This window comes from Oxyura jamaicensis, chromosome 6 (assembly GCF_011077185.1).
Source record: "Oxyura jamaicensis isolate SHBP4307 breed ruddy duck chromosome 6, BPBGC_Ojam_1.0, whole genome shotgun sequence".
NCBI lineage: Eukaryota > Metazoa > Chordata > Aves > Anseriformes > Anatidae > Oxyura > Oxyura jamaicensis.
The window spans coordinates 25,730,658-25,756,390 of record NC_048898.1 but is presented as its reverse complement, the minus strand read 5'-3'; the positions used below and the strand labels follow the sequence as shown (position 1 = coordinate 25,756,390).

The 25,733-nt window shown below is 43.2% G+C and overlaps 1 protein-coding gene across 5 annotated transcripts in view; it reads right to left on the bottom strand.

Annotated features, from left to right (window-relative positions):
* Positions 1-25,733, bottom strand: part of RBM20 (RNA binding motif protein 20) — a 103,943-nt gene that overhangs the window by 33,890 nt on the left and 44,320 nt on the right. The window contains exon 1 of one of the 5 annotated variants that reach the window (XM_035330367.1): positions 9,430-9,497. The exons of the other annotated variants lie outside the window; for them this stretch is intronic. Coding sequence (XP_035186258.1) covers positions 9,430-9,482 — 53 coding nt within the window. The 5' untranslated portion in view covers positions 9,483-9,497. Of the gene's footprint in view, positions 1-9,429; positions 9,498-25,733 lie in introns of those variants that run through there. 5 annotated transcript variants of the gene reach the window in all.

The following is a 25,733-nucleotide window of genomic DNA, read 5'->3' as shown; positions in this document are numbered from 1 at the left end:
ATGTTACCAGAGCTACTAAGCTCGAGGTGTACAAAGCTGGGCGTTAAGTGCCTGACTGCTACCAAGAGTCCTTTGGGCTCGTTTGAAATTTTCACCCAAAACATCCCCTGCATGTTTTTTTTTTTTTTTTGTTTTTGTTTTTTTTTTTTTTGTGCAGAGAAGACAGACAGTTTCTGCTGGTAAAGGGAGAGGATACAGGGGCAAACACAGAAGCTACATCTTGAATAATGGTTGTGATTGTGGACGGGATTTTAGGAAGACAAGTAACCTAACTCCTGAGGTGGAATCAGGCTGAATTCAACAACACTTGACATACTCATTCAATCTATTCTTGGGAACCTTCCTTGGAGGAAACCTCACAACCCGCATTGCATTTGTTTGCAATGCCCAGTGCAACTGCTTTCCCTCCTAATAGCACAGCACAGCCTGTTCCTGAAGAGCTGTTGCCCACGTGGGAACCAGAGATGGTTGTTTGGAGGGATCACTGGAATTTGGCTGGTCTTACTTTCCACACAGGGATGGCCAGCTCGGTCCATTCTCCTTTTGACCATCCAGTTGATTTTTCATATCAGCATTTCACATTGCCCTCATCAATATTGCATCCAGGTTATGCCAGATCCGGTTTGTTGGGATTACTCTGGATTCCTGTGCTGCCTCCAGAGCACTTGCAAATCCTCTCCTCTTGGCAATAGCTGCAAATATAATGGGTGTTTTGTTCACCCAAGTCATTAGCGAAAGTGTCAGACAGACTAAAGACAGCTCCCAAGAAGGGAACCATTATGCATTTTGCCTTCTTTCCAACCATGAGTAATGCAAGGACCTCTCTTCCACCTGGCTGGTCTGCTCTGCGTGCTGAAGACACCACATTCTTTCCTCCATGGCTTTTTTTTTTTTTTTTTTTAACTGCCCTATTTGCAATTTCAAGAAAAAAAGGCTGGGTCTCTGGTGATTTCTTATTAACAACTTGGCTCTATAGTTCTGGGAGAGATGTCTTCCATTACTGTTTAAAATCAACTATACATTTTGGTTTCTTTTCTGTTGATTTAGACACTTCCAAATGCCAAAGCCAGTGCCACAGACAACAATCCACTCTCGCAACATGAGAACAAAACCAGGTATCTTGAATTTTGCAGTGGCCTTCATGCTTCCTCTCTCCTTTATTGTATACCATTATTCAGTACACATTTTACCCTGAAAACGTGTCTTATATTGTGTGGAATTCCAGAGTGTATATTGGGCATATTTCTGCTTTCCCTCCTGCAATGCATCTCTCCATAAATACTTAATTCAGGAAAGTTCAACCACTTTCAAATAAGGGACGCACAGAACTAGCACATCGATCACCTAAAGCCAAGGCTACAGGGAAGGGTTTTCAGAAGTCAGGCAAGTTATTGTTCCAGAGCATTTAAATGGTGTCTGGTTTGGATGACATGCCACGGGATGTCAAGGGCTCTGAGGATTAGTGTGTACACAAGAACACCGCTTTACATTTTAAATTTCTGTACTGGGCCATACAAATTCATTTACCTGCACCGCAGCCGTCTATCTGCAAGTGCTTCCCAAGGAAATGTAATTCTTCATGCACTAAACTTGAAATTTGTTTTAAAAAATCATTTTAAATATGTGCTAAAACTTGTCAGAAATAGCTATAGTACCAGATTGGTGCCCCCCCAACACGTTGCAAAGTTCTGAATTGGCACAGAAGTTGTGTCACAGTTTCACAAACTTTGCAGGCAAGCTGCAGGGGTCTGGCAGCAACAGGCTGCCCGTGCCTGCCTCCGCAGCGCCTTTCCTGCAACAACCCTCATCTTCGAGGCTTCAAACACCCTCATGGTGCAAAGTCCCCAGGCCAGCTGCTCACAGCAGTGCCCCCATAAGAACGGCACTGGGGTTCCCCCATAACTTCAGCAGGCAGGCGTCTGTGCCGTGCCCAAGCCACCGGCAGCTCCCACCCAAGGAGAACTGCAGAGACTGGGGCTTGTTGGAGGATGAGGGGCAAGGAAGCCTTTGGGGAATGGAAAAGCAGGATAAAAAATGGTAATGCAGACCCACGGGGCTAGCAGAGAGGCTGGGACAGGGGTTAGTGCTGGCAGAAACGGGTAACGGGGTGAGCGGCTCCAGCAGCACCCAAGCTACGGGCAGAGGCTCAGGGCTCCCAGCGGCGCTCCAAGCTGCCCCTGCAAGCAGGAGAAATGATCTGGAAGGCTCCTTGTAATTAAAGGGAAAAAATTAAAAATCAGCCTCAAAAAAAAAAAAAAAATCAAGTCAGAAACACTTCAAAGGCTTTTTACACAAGCACAAAGGACAAATGCCCAACAGGAAAATAATCCTTGGCATATAGTACTTACTAGAAAAGATATTACAGTAATATCTCACCATACCTTCTGCTAATGTATTTTCCATGGGGTATTGTTAACCACTACAAAAATAATAAGTTTGAGCATATCAATATCTCTCAGTGCCTGGAGGCAAAGCAATTTTCATTTGTATGTAGAAAGTAGGAAGCGTAATGTGGTAGGCAGATAATTTCTCATTTGAATAACCCGTATCTATTTCACAGTAATGTAAGACAATATAAAAGCCCTTTTACAGAAGTAATGTCTTCAGTTTGTAGACAAGAAAATGACACATAACTGCAGAAATGCTGAAGTACTAAGAGGGATTTTTACTTCAAAGTAGTTTAATTTGTGTTCAGAGAATAGATTGTCATTTGTGGGAAAAAAATAAAATATTACAACTCACCTTTTTATTCATGTATTATATATTATTATATATTATATATATTAGTCTAATGATATATTTTAAAAGTTCAATGAAAAAAAAATATTAGTAAATTAAGCCTCTAATTTAAGTCCCTAATGAAGTCTCTGGAGCAGCAGTCAGCTCTCCTAATGAGAGCAGCACAGGCTACAGAAATCACACGCAAATCTGAGCTCTCCTGTTTGCACCCTAGGCCAGCCGAAAAGCGACTGCTTGCAACTAAAAGTCACAGAGGAGCATTACAATCGCTTTGCAATTATTCTAGTACCTCCACCAGAAGTTGTCTGAGCACTGCGTGGCACTGAGCACCGCAGCACCAGGGTGTCCAAGGAGGACTGCTGCAAGAACTCTCATCTGAAGCAGCCAATATGATTTACTTTACCACAGCTATTTCCTTTCCTACCTAAAGGAGGAAATCTAAAGTAATAAGAGAGGTTCTCAGTTATTTATTAATCAGAATTCTGAATAGAAAAGCAGAACCTCGGTGGTTTTCCTAAAATAAATATCACTCAGGTACAAACTCAGGCCTATTTTACAGTTTCTCAGTTTACAGTTTTTAAAACACAGAAGTGTTAGAAATTCCTATTGTTTACATACCCGCACGCATTACTGACACATATACTTTCTACACGAACCTTACGAAACACACAGACACACACAGACCTAACTCAGCTGTTACTGAAACGAGCTGCAAAGCCCTTCCTGATTTCGGTGCAGCCAGAGCAATGCTTGTGTCCCTTTTTGGTTATGTTCAATTGAAACAAAACATCAAAGAATGCCCTCTTTCCATGAGCTCTTTGAAATCAGGCTGTAATACTAGGCCCTAACGTTCGTACTGCTACACGCGGCGCAGCTTGGCCTGGAAGCTTTCATTATCTGTTTTGCAATGAACGCGGTTTGCCTTTTCTTTAACGCGTCCAAATTTCTGCGCTAAAGAAATTTTAATGTGAATCTTTATTTATTTTTCTTACATTAAAAAGCAACAGTTGGTATGAATCAGACCTGAGTGTGTTCCTTCTGGCAGAAAAGAGCCCGTGCCAGAAGTGCTGGAACTCTCCGGCTTTGAGAAGTTTAATTTATTGTCTTGAATAATAAACTGCCATTCAATCAACCCTCTGAAACAAAACATAAAACAGTGCTTAAATCTTGAACAAGGACCAAAAGAGCTTTCCACAAAGGAAGCAAAATTGGGGTAGGCATCTTATATTAAATAGCGTCAGTTATTGTATTCTCCCTTTTTGTCTGCCTTCAGCATTAATTAGGGGTAACTGACAGTCAATGTGCTTCGAGCGCTGCATGGTAAAATTGATTAGTATACAAGGATGGAAAATAGGAATCGGTTTTTGATGAAAAATATCAGGTTTCAGAGCACCGCATGTGGCAGCTGCGAGGAAAGAAAAAGTGTGAAGATATTAACCCGTCCACTGCACTCAGCTGGTCATTTGCCCAGCTCCGCTGACAAAACTGTCAATACAAACAGACAGCCTCTGCTCTTTGGTTAAGCAGGGAATTATTCCCATTAGTTTTTGTGTGCTGGTTTTGTCTATTTTTGGTTTACTGCATGTGCTCTGCTCAGTAGCTGCAGTCTGTATGACTAATCTGCCTGTATGACTAAGGTAAAACAGGTTTTAATTCATTCTGCTGGCCTGCGCATGAGATGTTACACCTTGTGCTCACTCATGTATCTTTTAATCTCATAACACATAGGGGCTTGGACTCAGTTTTGTTTCCAGTCTGAAAAGACGCCCAAGAAAGTTGCGATTGCTACTCGCTAAATAAATAAGTAAATAAATAAATAACGGTGCTGATTTTCAGTAAAATTATCTTATTCATCTCCAAGCTTTTATTTTTTGAAAATAAAAGCTGTCTTGATGTATGATGTAGCAATTAATAATAATAATAATGCTATTAACAATATAGCTCTGATGCTTTCTTCTTTCTAATCCAAGGAACTCTGTCCGCAAGCTAATGAACACATTCCCAAATTCAGCCATCTTTGGAATACTTTGGTATTTTGACTTCCTTTAACTTTTGGAAATAACTTCTGCCCACTGGTTGTAAATGACATTAACGTAATTCTGCTTTTTGTCTACTCGCAGTGACTTTGAGGCTTATTACAGGGTGGTTAACCATGGAAAATCAATAGGATCCAATTCAGCATGGAATGTCTTTTAAAGGATAAAAGCTCTGGTGTTATGAAAAGCTAAGCAGTACAAGCTACTGCATGAAACAGATCAAATCATTAACTTGCAATCAAAGTTAGACGTTGCAGCCAGAGCTACGTACGCCTGCCTGTTTCGCTTTGTTACAGAAGGCGCCGTGCTTTAAAACTGAGTTTTAAAGGTGACCACGAGCCCACGCTCGGCTTGGCAAATTAGCGTACATCTTACCTTTCTGCGACATGTAAGGCTGCGGGCGGCAGCGCGCGGGTGCGGAGGAAGCGGGGCCGGGAGCCGATGTCCGCGTTACGCACATGCCTCCCGATAACATCCCATTGACATTCTACCTGCTCCCTGCGTGCCGTCTAGTTACAAGCTTCCTTACAGAAAGTCACAACTTTAGGAATGAATAAAAAAAAAAAAAAAGAAAAAAAAAAAAGAAAGGGAAAGCCAACCCAGCCCAAATGGAGGACTGGAAGGCGGTCACGTGGCTGCCGGGAACCATTCTTGTTGCATTACACGCAGCAAGTGTGGATGGCAAACAATATCAGTTGATGTTTATGCCATATGGTCTCGGTCTCTCCACATTTCAGCACCAAAATCCTGTTTCAGCACAGTGTAAAGCCATGGGATCCTACTGGGGAGAGGGTCACAGTCTAATTAGGCGAACTGCGGAAAAAATGAGCTACGCTAACGAACAGTGAGAGGGACTGGCTGCTACAGCACAAGCCCTTGCTCTGGAAAGCAACGAGCATTATCCAGATAAAGTTTTAACAAGAAATTGCAATTTCTAAAAATGCACGCTCAATACTTCGTGTTTTAACCCCTGAGCAATTTGTGAGAAGACTTGCTGCCTCCCAAGGACAGTGGAGGCTTTGAGGAAAGGCAGTACTGGTCTTTGGGATAATGTTATTGCTAAAATCAGCTATCTGCCTTCTCGGAAACAGCCAACAGAAACTCGGAAAAGGAAATTCATGGCTGAGTGCTAATCCGCTGCCCCCAACACACACGAAGGCTGACCTGTGCCACACGCTCCGCTGCGATTAAAGCCGGGCGAGAGGCAGCGAGAGGCAGCGCCGGACCTCACCGCCTTCCTGCGGGGCTGGGCTCGGCCGGTCCCTCCCTGCTGCCGTCCCTGCCTCATTAAACCAAAAGCTTTTCAAGAATGAGTTTTGCACCATCCTAAACCTAAATATTTCACAGTTTACTTCCGGATGTCAAAATTATTGATCTTTCTCGTATTTCACGTTATTCAAGGATTAACAGCAAATGCAAAGATTGGATATAAAAAGCGCTATTGTTCTGCCTCTGCTTATAACACACCACAGCACACACTCCAATTAAGAAGCTAGAGGTGCGTAGCCCCTGTAGCCAGTCAGGCCTCCCTCTTTACAGCTGTTTAGCTGCCTGCTCAGCTAACCTGGGACATGGCAAAAGTTTATTAAACTGCCTTGGAGCAATTAATAACATTAGTCTTGGGAATATTTAACAATAGCAGGGGCTTTGTGTACGTGACACGTCCTACAGAAGAAACCACTGCAGCACTTCACACTTGCACGAAGGGAGAAAGGGGATCCCTCAGGGGTCTCTGTCCAGGCTTTCTAATTTCCTTTCTGTCCTTCCTTCCTCCTTCAGGTGCCACGTCAGAGCACTCTCCCCACCTCTCTGAAGGAGAAAACTGCCATACGAGTCTCTGGCCTTTGTCCAAGGGAAAAAGCCATGTCTTTAAGAGATGGTAAAGCCTGTGACTGAAAGGGGGAAGGCACTTAACAGGTGGTCCAAGGGTTTTCCTTCCCACATGCAACTCCCATCAGGAAGCAGCGGAAAATTCGAGGGAAGGAGAAGGAATTAGCAAAACCTACGGGGCTTTTCTAAAGCCCGCTGCATCTCCCCTCCGCAACAGGCGCCCTCACGCTGTCCTCTGCATCTGTGTTACATTAAACAGAATGAGGAAACACAAACCAACTCGCACTCGAAGCTGAACTCTCCATTTCATGCAAACCTCAGGACAGCCACGTGAAACACATATGGCAAGCTCAGCCTGGGAACGGCGGCGAGACCTTTCCGGCCGGGCGCAGAGCTAATCCTTGCACTGCCCGCATATGGCTGAGCACTGGGCCCTGCCCGGGTCAGCAGCAGGGCTTGCGTGTTTTCCACCCAGCCAGGGCAGCAAACAACGAAGGAGAGCGAGGCGAGTAACACAGGCAACTTGCTTTCAGAAAACGCTGCCTAGCAGGCAGGCTGCACGCTCTCTGATCTCTCCAGAGAGGGCAAAGATTCGCTCTCTCCTCTCTGTTAGTTTTCCCTAACCTGCATTTTCATCTGTCATCGGGTACTTGTGTTTCGCTTCACACCCAGGGAAAGAACTTGCCCCAAACCAACAATGTTCCAGGCAATCGGGCAAATCTCATTGCTGTGGCGTGCCCTTGCCTCCTCTATCTGCTGAGCTAGGAGAAAATGAATTAAAAAAAAATTAAAAAACAAACAAAAAAAACCTATAAATTTATTCTGGTCTTTCCCCTGTAGAAAGACCAGAATAAATTAGGTAACGTGCATTACAATGTGCCCTTCCAGTCCCTTTGCTACCTTAACTAAAAGCAACCAAAAATAAACATTACTTGTGGAAGTAAATCCCATTGAGAGAGAAATGTGAGACTGTGAAGTCCCTCAGCTGGTTATGTTTCAGCTGGGAGCCTCTCCATTGTTCTCAGATGGGAACAACGTGCTGGCCTCGATGCCCGCAGTGTGGGCACACGCACGGGCTCCCACCTGCCCAACGCCCTCTGGTAAGGTGATAGCATCCTTCCAGGTACTGGGGAGACTAGAAAGGCTCGTTGGCTGCCCCTGAATATTAGTGAAGGTATGAAAAATAAATAAATAAAATCATTCAGACCATTTGTATCATGAAAAAAAAAATGCAAGAATGAAGTAATGCAGCTGAGAACAAATTTTAGCCAAGCAGATGGCACACATAGTGTGAAACCATCAAGTCAAACGCAATAATACATCTGATGAAGAGCTGTGAGCACTGCAGTGCAGCTTTTCAGGAAATTTTGCTCTCTAACACTCTACTTAAGGGGTTGTTTTTGGCACAACTTTCTAATTCAGAGGTCAATCTCTTCATATAAATTCCTTAGCATAATCTCTAGACTCTGATATCTTAATGCATTTAAAAATCTCTCCTTTTTTTTTTTTTTTTTGATTTTTAACAAACACAAGAAAAAATAAAATTCTGCCCTTGTCTATGGAGTTTCTGGATTGCAGTATTAATGTTACACAAACCCATCAGTACGTCATGTGGAAAACATCCTCAAAAGTCAGATGCATTGACGCAAGCCAAACAGGGTTGTGACGGATCAATTTGAATATTTAAACAGCAGAATTCAAAAAAAAAAGTTGGCCAGAGAACTCCAGATATGGGAGCATCCCCACTAAGAGAAGATTACCGATCAAACAACCCATCCCGAAGCCTGGATGGAGCACGAGCCTGCAAACCTCCTGGCATAAACCGCCACCTCCGGGAGGGGTAGGGGGCAGCTTCTCTCCGAACTCCATACAAACGCACTTTGTAGCCGTGCTTTCTGTCCCACCCCAAGGAACGGGGTGCTGGCAAGCAGAACTGCGGTTGGATCCCCTGTAGGAATTTCTAACAATCGAGTAAGTTCTTCTAAAAGAGCTTGTTAAATCCATCCCAAGTTTTAAAATTAAATATTAACGGAGCGGTATTTTCTTCCCTCAAGAGAGCAGACAAAGAAACTGCCTTCATATTTCACACAGAAAACTTCACATATATATATATATATATTTGCTCTTACTAGTCACACCCCGCCTAAGCTCCTACTCTTCTCCACATAGTAATAATACTCAAAAATGTGATTAAAAAGCCATCCCAGCTACAATCTTTTTTTTGCAGCCAGCATCACAGCCCGACTTGGTCAGGACGGCAAACTGGCTTCGTTAACGAGACTGGAAACAGACTTCATTCACAGCTTGAGACAGACAGGAACACTCAAGGTCTGTCGTCTCATCTGATCTACTAAAGACTGAAAATACCCCAGAGAAGTACTGTGACTCCAAAATTTTTGGGTGCTTGGACATCAACATTTTTGAAGGAACACAAGCAAAGCCACCCGAAATTCAGAAATACTTTTCAAAATGAGCAAGAAACCAAACAAACCTTGTCATGGTCTTCTGTGTTTATGGGTGCGACTGCTGTTGGGTAGATAATAAAACAGGCCCGTATCAGAATTGCTAACTTATTAAGTTAGTTGCTTGAACATCTGCAAAGAGGAAAGCTTCAGAGACTGGCAGCATCAAATAACTGCTGATAAAAACTATCCAGGCTGCAGAGTGCTGCTGCTGCCAGGGTCAGCCACGGTTCTCTGGCCTCAGAGCTGTTAAATCCAGTTTTGTGAGGGTCGAGGCACCCCCTAGGTGTAACTGGATGAGACATCTGCGTCGTCCTGCACTTCTAAGGGCTTGCTCCCATGTGCAGGCAGAGGATAGTTACCTGCTTTTATGCTCTTTTTCCTTCGTGTTTTCTTTTTCCTTCTTTTCTCTCATTCCTACTGCTTTTTGTACTGCAGCCCATGGTGAGTGCAGTGGTTCATTATCACCCAGGGAAACAATCCTCCAGGGATGAGCGTGGCTCAGTACACGGGATTACCAGAGCCCAGCCCTTCGGTAGCCCTGCAGGGCGTGCAGAGCTACGCCAAAAGGGTCTTTTCCTGTCTTGTATGTCCGTGTCGGCGGGTGTGATGGAGACAGCCAGTCCCGAGTGCCATCTGCCACCCTACATGTGAGCATCACATTCTGCTGCCCCTCCGCATGCCTGGCTGGATTAGCTGATGTCAACAAGATACTGTCACCCTTCCCTACAAGGGCACGCGCGGGGCCGCCAGCTCCGTACGCACCAAGGCCAGGGCGGGGGGGGACTGGGGGCACGGGACGGGCACAGCACACGCTTCGTGTCTTGGGAGGCAACGCCAACCAGCTTCTGACTTGAACCAGGATCTGGGAACGGGGCCAGCACCTTCCCCTGGGGCAGAGCAGTCAGACACAGCGAGCGTCCTGGATAAAACCTGTTGCGAGCAAGGCGAAGTATGGCCCAGCACCTGTGAGCTGCTGGCCTTTGGGGCTCCTCACCTCCCATTCTCTCCAGGTTTGCACAGCCGGTGGCGTGAGTGCTGTGGCTCTTGAACTTCAGAAAGTGATGGTGGAAAGGAAAGGCTCAAAGACCTGCTCAGCCTGGAGCATCTCAGGTTCCGCATGGGGTGCGTTTATCACAGGCACCGCGGAGGCAGTAGGGAACAAAACCAAACCGTAACGTGCGCTTCCCCTGTCCTGGGCACAGCACCATCCCGCTGGGAAAGCTGCTGGCCTGGAGCATGAGCGAGGACATGCTGACAGCCCTCCTGGCCTCCTGATCCAAGGAGGGAAGGGGACAAGGAACACCAGGTCTACAAAGAGATCATGCAGTGAGGGGAACGAGGTGTTGAAAATGAAGCTAAAGTGAAAATGCCAACTCGAATGCAAGCAGGGTGACCACTTAGAATGTGTACTCTTCCACCTGAAATGCCCACCTTAAGGAAAAAAATATATAAATATATATATATTTACTTGTTTTCACATAAAGCAGCAGAATATAAAGGTGAAATGCTGCATGAAAATCACAGGAATAAGGCTAAGGTTTAAATATCAGTACTAACACACAGGATGAGCCATTTTAATAACATCCCTACCCCGCTTCTGCCCAGGAAAACATGCTGATACAGGCTGGGAAATCTGAGCAGCAGCTCATGTGATGCAGACTTCTGACATTCCCCCAGACGTGACTAAGCTTAAACAAGTGGCATTATCTGGTGCGCTTGAAAGCAAGACAGGAACAACATGATCGTGCAGCTTTTTTTGGTACCACACAAAATGTTCCTGTCTGGATGGGGTTTGGGAAGTAAAGGATATTAGGAACAAGTCAAAATTTGCCTGTGGTTTTCATGATCTTGTCAGTCTGAACACAGAACGAGAGCGCTGAGAGTTACCATGAACGTAGAGAACAGCAGATCCGTGAAAATGTCTATAATTGAGCTGACATGATACACCACTACAAAAATAACCATTACAGAAAATACAAACGTGGCTAGAAATAGAGCCTGAAGGGGCCACTCCTAGCCAATTTGGAAACTTTTACATCATTACAAATATAGTGATATTTAAAGTCTGCTGCCTCTAAATGGAGAATTAAACTGCTGGTCATCACAAGTACTATTTTAAGTCATAAAGCTGTACACATAAATGAGTGCTATATTAACTGAAAAATGAATAAAAGGAAAGTGAATATGAAGTCGTGATGCGAAGCTCAGATGCTCTGATGTGCATGCAGAGCTCAGGAAAACCGAGCTCAAGCAGCGCCTGGGCAAGCACAAACTAAAGGCTCACAGCACAATGCACACAGCTCCTGTACAGTGGTTTCTCTTATCCTTAGCATCTAGTTAGCTTTGTACTCCACTCACGGGGGCTTTGAAAAGAAAAGAAACTCTTGAAATGACAAATGAAGACTTTTGCTTTTGAAGAAATTTATCCAAAGGTCACGATCTAAAAACAGAAGGTCACATCTAAGCTCAGTGAATCAGAATAACTCATTTAACAACAAAGCAATGCCACCAGCTGACTCTTTACTAACAAGTCCTTCAAAAACATTCAGTTGTTTCATTACTAACTGCAGTGGTAATAACTACCTTCCCAGAAGTTGATTGCTTTGTTATTGGTGTCTTTATTTAATATATATATATTTGGAACGTATGTCCAGCCTTAAAGAAAGCCTCTTCCAATACAAACTGATTCATCTTTCCATATAAAGACACTTAAACTTGTCATTTCAAATCTTTCTTACCATGTAGCTCAGCAACTAATTGAGATGCTCACTGGCTGATACTGCCACCCAATGGCTTTTTGGTTACTAACATCTGGAAGAAGAAGAAGAAAAAAAAAAAAAGAACAGGAAAAAAAAAAAAAGGCAGATGCTTGTTATTACTGTGGAACCAGTTCTGCCTCTGCTATGGGAACAGAAAGTGCCTGGGCAGGGCACTTCCACTAAACAGATCTTATGAGAAATGAATATATATGAAACATTAAAATAGTCGTTTGAGGAAGATGAAAAAGTGGGAAGTTCTCAGAATTCCACCTGAATATTTGCCCCAGCATCTCGAACAAGAAATACAGGCGAGCGAGGCGAGCGACCCGCTGGGTGCAGCCGCCCACTGCTGCAGGTCGAGCACAACCTCACACTGCTGGGGATGCCCAGGGCCGAGCAGCAGCCTTCTCCTCCTCCGTGTGCCTGAGCTGCTGACCAGCAAGCAGAGCTGCCACCAGGCAATTTTCTTCCTGACATTCAAGAACCAACCAGGATTTTCAGATGGAGAACCTGAGCACTCAGTTTACCCAGCAGGAACACACTTATTCGCAGGCGTGGTGACAGGCCCTGGTACTGCATGTGGGAAGCTGGGGGGCTAAGGCCACCCCAAACTTCCAGGAGGCTGTACGCCTGGCTCAGCTCGGCATTACCTGGCATGGAGCAAATACTGGCTGGCCCTCGGGAGGATTAGTGAGGGAGAGGGATCAAATGGGTTATCTTGCAGCCTCTGAAAATGCATCTGTGTAGAGAAATCAAAGGCATCTTCAAGAAGAGAAGCAAAGGAGTTAAGATAAAGACTGAGGAATACAAAATCCTCTGTCCCTGTAGTCAAATCCATGAGAGGTTTCTTTGCCCATGGGATTAGTGGCTGTAACGTAGCTCTGTCACATGGATGCAGTTACCTTTTTGCACAAGTCGGTTAGAGGTAAATTAATTAGTTGGAGGCTGAAAACATTAGCTCTGCTTCCAAGGACTTTATCACCAAGCCAAGTGTTCCCACTGAGAGTGCTTACGACAGCAGGAGGAAGGAAAAGGAGGCGCTTCCTGCAGAGGTGGGACCCCGAGCCCAGGGCACCCCGTGTCCTCCCAGCACAGCGGCTCCGTGCCGGGACCCAGCCTCCAGCACGTGCTGGAGCCATCTTCAGCCGTGTCCCGGTGCCCGGGGGACACCACATGTAACACACCCACAGTGCAAGGAAGGAGCTGGGCTTGTCACATCCAGCCTGGCACAGGCTCACTGGTTTGCGTAACAAGGGTGTTGCCCTTCTCGTTTCCCTTTCCAGTTCCAAGCAGCCCTAAAAACATCTCCCTGCCTTGGGTTGAGACAGCCCGTTGTGTGTGGGCACTATTTCTGCTGGAGCCGGGGGAAGGAACAGCCAGCACCCACTAGGACAAACCCCAAACACCAGCCTCAGACTGCTCCTGACTCAGCCAAACACCAGCTCCATCAGCAGCGTGGGCCAGAACCCAAAAGTTGTGCTGAAACCTGCAGGGAGCAGGACGGCAGCAAGGAATACAAAGAATTAGTTTTTTCTCCAAAAGGTCATGGAGGGCAGTAGAAATATGATGCTGTATTATTACATATGCTACAAGGTCCCACTGATTTTTTACTCTAATGTAATAATTTAATTCACCAAGCACTGTACTGTCTGGTAACCTGTTCTTTTTGTCCCTTTGTTGTTAACAACAACAGATCCTGCTTTACTTTCTCAGTCTGCATCTGGTCATGATGAAAAGCATTTTCATGGGCATTTGATGTGTCATAAGCAGTGGTAAAATAATTCCCTTCAATACAGCAGCAATTTACTTTCCACACAGAAAGTGTAAAAAATTACAAGTTTTTGTAATACAAAATTACAAAGTACAAAATTACAAATTTTGTAATACTAATTAGAAAAAAATACAGCTAAAAAATGCTGGTTTTCCTTTTAGATTTTTTTTTTTTTTTGGGGGGGGGGGTAGATATTTTGTTCTTTATTCAGAGCAGGGTAAGACATCCACAAGGAAAACACCAAGACAACAGAGCCACATCTGGTTTCTGCTGGCTGTGCACGCAAGGCATCTTTCTCTGCAATTACTACGTGAACGGAGATGGAACAACCACTAGATGGGGATGTCCAACCTCAGACTGTTACAAACCCAATAGGAACCTTTTGGTCACCCTGTGCAATAAAACTTTCTCAAACTACCAAAACTAAACCAAAACAAAAAAATAAAAAATAAAACCATCCTTGCTTTCTCTCCATCTTTCTCTTGACCAAGCTAAGGACAGATGAATTGGCTCGTGAGGCCCTGGGCAACCTGATCCAGTGGTTGGCATCCCTGCCCATGGCAGGGGGTTGGAACTCAATGGTCTTTAAGGTCCCTTCCAACCCAAGACATTCTATGATTTTATGAAAACAGGTAGAAAATAATATCAGGTCAATGTATGTATTCCCAAACTGAGATTAAAATAGTTTCAATAAATATACAGAGAATACAAAATGCTGTTGCATCTCCCCTGACCTCCTGGCAGTTTCTCACACTTCTCACCGTCTATCTCCCTTCTCTGAGAAGGCATCTTTTGGGCCTTCCCTTGCTTTTGGTCTTCCATCTGTCTGCCCTCTTCTCTACCCTGTCATCCTTACGCATCCTCTCCTTTCCCATCCAGCAACTGGCAGTCACATTTTGCTACTTCTCTATCCACAGCCTTTTCCTCTCAAGCTACAGCTAGAACTTAACACGCATCCCCTGTCTCGGTTAATGGGATGCCCATCGCTTCATACCACTTGCATGACCCCAACCCCTTCAACCCATAACAGAGCTGCAGCACATATGTCCCCCTTCTTCTAATGGTTGAGTAATTCCCAGAGCGCGAAGGATATAATCTTAGTCCTCAAACCCGTCACAGCACTAGCAGCTCTCTTTTCTTTCTCACTGTATCAGCTTGGGATTCCACCTGCTCCTCACAAGTACAAGTGCATTGAAATTCAAGGACCATTTCCCTCCATCTCAACCCCCCTCAACTAGTATTTCCCTTCTCCCCAGCGTCAGAAAGCAAATGGCCAAATAATCACAAACAGAGAAGTAGAGCTGCGGGGAACTACTCCAAAATACTCAAAGATATTTCAGGCATCATTTCAAAATTGTAGCATATGTCAAGAGAAGGATGCGTATGAAGTCAGGCTCCTCCCGTGTGCTCACCTTCACATACCGGTGGCCTCAGCTTGAAACTGCAAAAGAATGTGATTACAGCTTGCAGGCAGTGCAGATAATCTTATGCAGGAATGATACCATCTGAACATGATTACTTGCTTTAAAAGAGCACATGGAAAGTTCTTAAGTGTACAGAAAGCTGTCATGAACAAAACCACAGCAGACACCTGTGGGACCCTGTAAAAAGTTGCAAACAAAACATAGTCTATTCCCTTGAAAGTAGCAGTACATCTCCTTGTAAAATGCCAATGAATATAAGAGCAAAAAATGGTTAACAAAAATAAGAAAAAAATGGTTATAAAGGTTTCCTAGGTCTCATGTGCAAAATCTAGGATTTCTTTCTAAAGCTGTGTTTCAGTTAAAAGTTAATGTCCAATATGCTTCACCGTGAAACATATTGGACATCATATTCTTTCAACTAGAAAATAAAAGTAAATACAGAAAGCATCACAAGCTGAATTCTTGCCCTACCACTTGTCTTGGCCAAAGATGAAATACTTACTGATCTCAGCAGTACAGGCTCAGCCTCTGCTGGGAATTAGCTGTAACATATCTGTGATCTGAGGAGACAGTATCACAGACATTCACACAGGAGCCTGAGTGCATTTACAATACAAGATTTGGTCCAAAATTTGCAAGTGCACAGTGATAGCCTAAAACCAACTAAAGCTGTCAGGATTCTTTGAGAATTACATGGAACTAATTCAGGTGTATCTTCTGATTTATGATTAAAATATATTTAAAATACATACATACATAAAGAAAGACTTCCTCATTTTAATTGAGTTCTCAAGTATGTACTGAAACTAAACTGCAGGACAAGGTCACTATAAACTGCTGAAGACCCAAGGGGGGTGCTTACTTTGCTCCCCTAGCTCGTTTTCAGCTACAGGTACCAAGTGCAGTCAGAGAGGTCCCACACCTCCCGAGCTGCAGGATCTGGTAAACCTCAGACAGGCTCATTGCAGCCCCTCTCGTGCTGTGTCTCTGACTCCAGAAGGACATTTCACCATTTCCCCCCGTGCTGTTCTCCTCGGCATCCTGTGCAGTCGATTATGCTGTGGAATTCCTTCCCATCAGGCATGAAGAAAATAATTCAGCGCATTATGCTCGAGCATACCAGCATCTGGGTGGGCACTCCAATTTATTAAAAGAATAACTATATGTGAGCATCAGAAAAGATTTCAGCTACAGCTCCATGAAAGATCCTACGCAGAGATCTCTTGAGGAGCTGCGGACAATACTCCCAAAAGGAAACCCGAGCCCATCCTCGGAATTACAACATCATCCACTACAGCAAGGAAGCATAAAACAGCTCATTAGCAGCCCTATCAAGTAGCGGACCTAAAGCCAGCTCCAAAGTTGCCCACACCTGTCTGCCTATAGTGCCTGCCAAAAAGCCAAATTCCACCCAGGGAAGAATCCTCGTCCTATTTGTACATCTGGATGCTGCGACACCCAATATGCGCCGGGGGACCCGCAGGTATGACGGCAGCGGGGCGCACAGCAAGGGAGACAAGAGGAGCAGAAGGGCTCTTGTGCTGTAAGAACCCCCTCCCAAATTATTGCGTTTCACATCACTCTTTTGAATGTGAAAACCCACATGCCATGAGAAGTATCCGTCACTTTGGAGAAGCACTAGGAGTAGCCCAGCAAAAATTATTCCATGTCCTGAAACAACTATTTCTGGTACATCTTGTTCGTGTGTAACCTGAAAGCACAAGAGCCTCACTATTATCTTAGGAACTTATTTATTATTGCTGCCCTGAATTGTTCCTTTGACAGACTAGGAGCAAAATATTTAAATAATGTAATAGTTACTCTATAGTTTCCCCCTAAACCCTAATGCCACAGCTAAAAGCCTTAACAATGATAAAGCTGAACAGAACTCCTAAAACTGAGCCAGAAAATCTGCCTTTTCACACACCATCATTCACTACGATCTGAATACTTCATGAGTCTCCCAGGATCTGTTTTGTAGAAATAGTGGGATTTTCGTTAACATGCTTTATATATGCTTTTATAACGTGCTTTTTTTTTTTTTTCAGACTACAAATAGCACAACCACATCACACAACACTACAAAAGATGGGCACAGCTTCAGCTAGAAAACAGACATTTTATCCTTGTGGAAATGTTCTCTGACCATAGTGAACTGCAATATCCATGATTATACAAGATCATTGAAGGGGTAAGAGGAGAGAAATGCCTTTTTTTTTTTTTTTTTTTTCCCCACAGAATTTAAAAAGAAATTTCACCTCTCTGTAACAGAGTCTTGCAAGAGTGAAAAAGAAATCCTCTTTAACACAAGGGATGTATTTCTGTTCCTTCCTGCTATAACCAGTGATATTGCTAGCAGAATTTACTGCAGTTTTACAGGGACTCATCCAGCAAAAGTTCAAAGCACAGTAAAGGACCCCAAAAGGAAAGTCTGAATGGCAGCACCCACATCTGAACATTTCTCTCTGCCTGACAGCCCCCTCAGAGCATGGTCCGGACCCAGCAGTCAGCACAGCAATCCTACCCAGCCCCTGCAGCTCCCACATGTTGGAGCTGGTCTGCACTGCCAGGGAGCAGAGAGTAAAGCAGGTGTAAGGGGAAGGTGTAAGGAGGAAGGCAGCTGACTCGGGAGCAGGGCAGGAATTCAGCACTTGGCAGGGCTGGTTCCTGACCCGTGTGAAAGAACCTGCAGCCTCAGCTGCAGATAAAAGTGCTCAGAAGCCTGGTCAGTTATGTACCAAGTAGAGATTTGTGTTGCAGTAGCAGGTCGCATATCATGGCAAAAAGTGCATAAGTTCAAAAGGCTCCTTTTTACACGTAGGAGGACAGAAGCTGACAGGAACCTACTTTCAAGGCTTCACCTCCCTAGTATGGCATTGAAACACCTCACTTTTCCCCTACTGTGTTTTACCATTTATCTTAAACAGAAATTTTAAGGTATCCCTACTTCCGGGGAAAAGGCTATTAAAAAAAAAAAAAAAAAAGGTAAAAGGTAACATCCACAGAAGGCTTTTTAAGATAGTTACCTACCTTATGAAAATAATAATAATCAGATCCATTACCAATAGGCGCAGTTTCTTCTAGCACATGAAGGACCGTACCCTTACACAAACCCAGAGCATCAGCAGCTCCAACTCAGTGCGGGAGGACGCAGGGCTGCACCCACCCAGTCTCTGGACACACAGACTGCCCCGTCTAACGCACCGGCTCCTGCCCTGCACCATCACACATCCATCACAGAAAGAGAACTTGAATACCCCACAGGCTGTTGGGATAACAACTTAAGTCCTAACCAATACCCCTCTCCAAAGCAATATATACTTTTTTTTTTTCAATGCATTATGCATAACCAGTGCCCAGCTGCACAGTAGATGGCAGTAAATCTTCACTTGTCACTGTTACAGACGCTCCGGCTTCACTCCAGAATTGAAAGAATTCGTGAACACATTTATGGCATTCTCCAGCATGCTGTAGGAGTAAACTCAGCTCAGCTACGCTCATCTTCAGCTTTCTCATCAACCTTTTCCATAGGTATATGCACACGTATAACATTATTATAAACCACCACAATGGCTTGTTCTCAAAGCTCTTTTATTATGAAAAAGCAGTGGGATGAACGTGCAGCTTAGCACCATCAGATGAAGAGTGGCTTATTTCAGTGTAATACAATCCAAAAACGTATGAAACTTAAAACAGAGAATTCTTAATCACAGCTGTAAATGTGTTGACACATAGAGGGTGAGGGAGGGAAAAACATACTTGGTGTTGCTGACAGTGTGTCAAAGAGTATTACCAGAAAGGGAAGCAAGCAACAGCACATGATTTGGACAACACCTTGGGACACAGGATTTTATCTCAATTTAGATTTTCTTCCACAGAAAAACATCTTCCTGCTGCCGAGCCCTTGCAAAGCTCTGAATCTCACTTATTTGAGCTCTTAAATGCTCATCATTTAAGCATTAAGAAAGCTTTAAAATGTTCCACATCTCAGTTCTTGTAAGGTATGTTGCTAAATCATGTTACATCTACGGATATCAGCTCCCAGCAATTTAGAGGCCACGTGAAGCCGTAACAATTGAGATAAGAAAATTATTTTCATAAAGGGTTTGATTCAGAACAATGACTGGGAGAAGTGTTTCCAGTTCCCTGACTGGTCTTTGGATCAGGCCCAAGGTGAACAAAGGTTTGCCAGACCAGCATTTTGATCACATTTAACAACATTTAAGTGGCCATAATTTCAGTGAAATTGTACCATTCACAGCAGCGAGGAAGTCAGTCCCATAAGTGCCTTCTCTTTACTATGAAGTGTATGAAGTGTATGAAGCTCATCTCTAAACACACTGTTATGCCTTGTGGTGTCCCAGAGGCTCATAAAAAGAAATGAGGAAGCACAAAACAATCTCTTTTTATATAATACTAATTAAATTAGATTAATATTGTACTAACTTGTAACAGCAAAGAGAAATCTGTTTTATATCACATCTTTCTTCCAGACAGCATTCCAAAATAATTTTGCTGCCAGCTCTCACACTCCAAAAAGTGACTTAAAAACCACCTTGCGACCATCTGTACAAGTCTCATAACTTCCATCCAGCGCTTGAGCACCAGCCCTCTGGGAATTTCGTGCTAGCATTCAAGATCAGTATTTTGGCATCCGCACAGTGCAGCGTGGAAGTGTGAAATCTTCAGGACTCAAAGCCTGACCAGAAATGTCTTCTGACCATGCCTCATTTATATAAAAGTCAAACTGCTACTGCAGTTCTGTTTCTCATGAGCAGCAGTTGAATTGCTTGCAAGGAGCAATTTGCCTGCAATCCTGCAATCACCTCTGCATTGCTCCAGGGTGCTGGATGGTTCAGGACAGTGATTTGTGCCATGACTAGCAAACAGTGCTGCCCTTGTGCACCCTCTGTTAAGCGTGGGACTCGCACTGCAGTGAGGGAAATGCTTCTGAACAATACATCTTCTCTTTAACTGAACAATGTCAGACTGTTGTTGTTGTTGTTTTTCTTTTTTTTTTTTTCCTTGTAATTTTGAAGTATTCTGTACACATATTTGAACTTTTTTACTTTTCAAAAGGTCCAACAGGAACTTCTACCAACAATTAACTGCAGAAACAGAAGGGAAAGAAAAAGGTATCTCTTAACAGCAAAATGGTAGCTGCCATGCAGATGGGCTGGATGCGGTGTAATAGCTGGCCAAGCGTGATTTGCTTCAACCCAGGAAAAAAAAAAAAAAAAATGTTATGAAAAAAGTATTAAGAGACAGAGAAAAGCCATACATTTTGACAACCCACCTGATGTCAGCCAGGGCAACTGCAGAAGGTCCCATAACAAGAAGTCTATCTTTGGAGCGGTGAAAGAGCTGAGCCCACTTAAAGTTGATATCAAGAGTATGCGTACAGATAAAGTGAACACTAGAAATGTTCCACCCAGAATAAAAGTTTTAAATACTGCTTGTTATTTTAAGAGATTTTCTTTTTCATGTCATTTTTCAATGTTCGCAAAAGTGAGCAACTGAAATTAGGACAAGTGCTTCTATGAAGCTGTAGAGGTAGAGCAGAAATGGCAAAAAAAAAAAACATATATATATATACACATGTATATAGGCATCTTTACATAAATATAAAGCACAGATACAACACGCAGATTAAGAGACACATAGGCAAATTACATTAAGATGACTGTATTCTCAAAATGATGCTTATGTGTAGAACGTGGTGTAGTTGTAGATGACGTAGCACTGGCTACCTATGATAGCTTCACCCATTTTGAGGGATAAGACTTTGTAAAACAGTGATGTTCTCTGAGGGTCAGGGCATTTGCACCTTCACTGTCTACACCTGCTCAATTTATGACCTAAGTCACCCATTGCCACCCTGTTAAAAACCTATACCACCTCCTCATCCTTTAGATGCTCATAGCATTGTCACGAGGAAGAAGAAGAGCTTGCTTGAAGCCTACAAGTTATGTCCTTATTAAGAAGGGGGGTGTGCCAAAGATTTTCAAGTTTTCAAGAAGCTGAACAAGAACACTGAAGTTGTACATGTGAAAGGTCTCAGAGGTCTGAATTCCACCTTACCTGTTTGGCTGACCAATAGCAAACACTTCACCTCTCATTCCCTGGGCCAAGCCCACTGGTTTCACGCTGCTTCACATCTACATCTTTGCCAAAAGCTCAGACTCCCCCTTACTACCAGGACAATTTCAGCCTAAGGATCCTGCTCAGGCCAGCATAATTTGCTTTAGTTGAAGTAAAGAGAAACCTTGTTGATTGTGATCTGATATTTAACAGCTTATGAACATATATTCCCCTTCACAAAAATTCAAATTAAAACCCAATTAGACTCACATATCTAAGATTTTATTGCTGAATTTTTATAAAACCCCCCTCACAAGATATTCCAATATCTTCCAAGCCATATTACCAACCATGATTAGAGCTAAAACCTTGCCAAAGAAAAAAACTGTGATACGCTTTAATAGAAGACCCTGTGGTTATTTGCTTACCCACTAATTCTCCCAGGGCAATAAAACGTGTGTTTTAATGTTCAGTGGGCTAATCATGGGTTTAAGCCAGTGGTGTAACTCAAATAACCACTTCACTGCTTCCAGTACAAGCAGCACTGGAATTCTGTGGTGGGTTCAGGCCTTATCCCAAGTCAATGAAGTCCTGTAGTATGGTATTACATTTATACACTTATTCCTGAGCAGCATTTGCTCCACTCTTATTGTAGGATAAAGTGTCCAGGAAAAGAAAGCAGGAATCCTAACGGTGACATGTACGCACACTCAGTATAGAGGAGCTAATCTTCCAGCACGAACAAAATGAGCTAGATAAGCATCTCTTCACACTCCATTAAGTTATAAGCCTCCTCCATATCAAAGACAACATATGACAGCTGAGTCGTATACAGTATTTATGTGATGTCCACTTGTTTGATACAAATGCCCTTACAGAACCTAAAGATCTTCACCCAGAGAGGAAATTATAGACAAGTCTCCTATACCGAGGCAGTGAACACACATGATCCAGACAAACTCACAGACTCGTGACCTTTCTAATTACACCCCATTGCAGCTCGCTGGTCTGTGGACAAATCTATTTTTGGCAACAACAAATCACTGCAAGTTAGCTTCTGTCTGAGAGTCTGGAAGCCGGAATACCTGAACTGTCAAATATCTCAGCATTCCTCACCCAACGCTTGCTTTGCTTTAGCGAGACAGACAAATCCATGCCATCCCCAAGCTGGCTAGGCTTTAATTCTGACACAGGTATTGGCAACACAACAGGACACTACGGCGTGGCACGAAGAGGCACTGCAGCTCTGGCTGCTGGTCGTTGGGCTGTTCCAATGACTTTAAAAGGAAGAGAAACGGGATTTCATAGAAAATCTTTGCTCATGAACTGGAAATCAAAATAGGGGATGGAGGAAAGGAGTTGGGGGATAATGAGAGATTTACACCACTTTTTGCTGTTTCTCCCATTCTCACCTTTTCACTGCCTCCCCAACAAAGAAATGTAATTTAAGTTTCCTGTCTCTCCCTGGAAAGTACTTATTCAAGCTTTTTATTCCCCTTGCAAGTTTTGGTTCAGCCCTGACCCTCTGCCTCATTTGCCTTTTCCACTCCTCCTCTCTTTTTCTGGTGCTACACAAAAATCATGGTTTTGTGAAGTTTAAGGATGGGAAGAGCCACTAGGTCGCCCTGCATTACCCTGCGTGCCATGGCATGGGGTCTGTCACCCAGCTATCCCAGTAATGTGCATTCGCCTAAAAGCAAGACTGCCCGAGCAACGCTGCAGTCTTGACCTAAGTTAGTCAAGAGGCAGAGAATTACTTGGGTAGTCTCCTTTTGGTTTGTCGCAGTGGCTAATTTTCTTCACTATTAACGTGGAATTGTATTCCAACTTAAATATCAATTTCCAAACTTCCTATTACAGATTTGGCATTAGAATGTTTCATGCTAACCAGGATCCAACTTGCTACACCAATAGAACTTGTGGTGCTATTGTTACTTAAAATGATAGTATTCTTTCTGGCACTAGTGAACAGCAACTTTACTCCAAACTGTTGGTGAAAATGCTGAATAAGACTGTTTCCAAATCTCTGGTATCCCACCAAAAAGATCCCCGTTGAAGGAAATTCCCTACAGCTTTCAGACTTTTTTTAAACCAGCAATTTAAATATCACTCTAACAATGTGTGTTATTTTTTTTTTTTTCCTAAAAATCAAAAGACCAGGAGTTATGAAGCAAAATGCCTTGCAGAAATTAAATCTTATGATCTGTCTAAGGACCTTTATCAAACAAAACCAAAAATCTCAAAGAAAAAAAAATCAGCAAACTCCTTTTAATAGAAGTTTATGCTGACTAAAATAATTATATTTCCACCTTTGAAGCTTGCTTGCTTGTTTTAGTCTTTATCAATGGAATTGATCTTAAAAATTCTTGTTATTTTTGTCCCATGTTGGCATCGAACAAACTGCACTACATCTACATGGACCATCCCAGTCACCATTTTCCAGTGGTCAGCACTTCTTCAATGGCCTAGATTTATTTCCACTTTCCATGATTTTTGAAACTAACAGGAGGAGAAGAATCTTCAGGCACTTTTGGATCCAACTCCCAGGACTCTTCAGTGCAGCTAACCAGACTTGTTAATTCTCAGCGCAGTTCTACTAAGATAAATGGTATCATATCCTCATTAAATATTGACTTCAAAGTACTGCCTCAGCTCCACATGATACAACTAGGTTATCCTGCTCCTTTCCAAATAGAAAAATGAATTATTTATTACAAAGTAAAGTATTTAGTAACTAGCTGTTGTTTTTACATCAATTCTAGACACTTTAGTCTTTAACCAGTACTGGGTCTCCTCTTCACTAGCACCATTCTGCTCCATTTAAATTCTACCACCAACCTTGGCTTTAATTCCTTTAATTTTTTTTTACCTTCCTCTGTTGATTTTTCAGTTATTGAGGGGAATGAATGCATTGATACTTTGCTAGTGCTTCTAAATAAAATTCCAATTTAAGTTATACATTTCTACATTTTCCTTCTCAATCAACTTTGATCTAAAATTTTCCTCAGAGTGATGAAGTTTCACCCTTTTGAAACACCAGATCAGCAAGTTACCCATATAAACCAGCATATGGCTCTTCGAAGCGAAGTAGGTCATGCTCACCGGTCCCTAGGCAACCACCAAATCTCATTCCCTTGATCAATTCATCTGTATCCCTGCTCATGACGTCTGAAATAGATTCAGCTGGTATTGTGTGCAGTGGTTTTTGTATTAAAAGATTATCCTTTTTTAGCAATGCTAAGTGTACTCCTATTGGTTGCATCAGATCTCCAGTATATTGAATGGCCCATTTTTAAATATTCCATATCCGTTTTTATTTTCCTCCCACATGCTGCCACACAATGGGCTAGTTCCCACCAGTCTCTGGTTTTATTCAGTGATCTGCAATGGATTATTTTCCAGAACTTGGTTATCAGATTAATCCTCATGCAGTCAAAACTCAGTAGCTGAGTTACTCATTCATTCCTTAATGCTGTAACACATAGCATCATTTATTTATTTTTTATGCTCACCCCTTCTAAAACCATGGATGGCCATGGGATTGGAGAGGAAAGTTACAGAACACACCCTGTAGCAAACTCCTTACACCACACACACAAACAAGCAGTGTGTTTGGAAGTCTGAGGAATGAATGGGCACTGTACTGAAAGGCGAGGACTAGCAAGCACGAGGACAGAGCCCTAGCTTAGGCAGATGTAAATTGGCCACATTCAGGGCTGGGCAAGCTTCCTTTCAGAGCTGCATCTGCTGCTCAAAGCCACTGTTCAATCTAGATAACCGTATGCAGCAGTGGTTCGATTACTGAAATACTCCATGAGTTTTATGAGCCCAGTGACGCAAATAATTTCCCCGAGGTTTCAGCAACGCACAGCATTTCTTAAAATTGCCAAGAATATCAGCTCTCTCCCACTCGTCTTCCACAGGCCCATCAGTGCTATGTGAGCAATTTCTCTTCCAAGTATTTTGTAATAAGGGATCAATTTGTTCGCAGCAAGCTGAACTCAGCTCATACATTCAACTTAGCAATGGGGCATAATCTTGTAAATTAAATGCAAATTCAGTGCCTTCCTCAAATTTACTTCTTGTAGTGTCCAAACAGGCTTTGTCTTCCAGTTTGTGAGGTACGGGCTGCCACATGGAGAGAGCTCTTCATCTCCCTGGATTGTGGCCCAGAGTTGTAGCTGGAAAAATCCCTGCAGTCTAAGGCAACCTTAAGGATCTTTCCCCCACATGCCTTCCTGCAGGGCATGGCTTTCTTGCGTGCATCTGCAAAGCCTGAGCCATGACCACATTTACACCCTCCTGGGGACTTGTTTCTGCTGCACTATCACAGAACGAATTTTGTTGGCTTATAAGGAAGCAGTTTATCAGCTGCCTCCTATTTTTCTTCCTTTCTCCTGACAATTGTCTTTTGGATGGAGATCAAAACTAAGAACAACAGCAGGATTTTATTCTTAGCTACTTCTAGGTGATGATCGTGAGGCTAGAGCAGGCTACCAGAACTAAGGGATGGCTGTGGACTGTACCCTTATGTTATAGAAAAGCAGGCAAATATAAAGAAATTAAACATGCATTTTCCTACTGACATAGTCCATACTTAGATTTAAAACTGGTGGAAAGCAAAAATT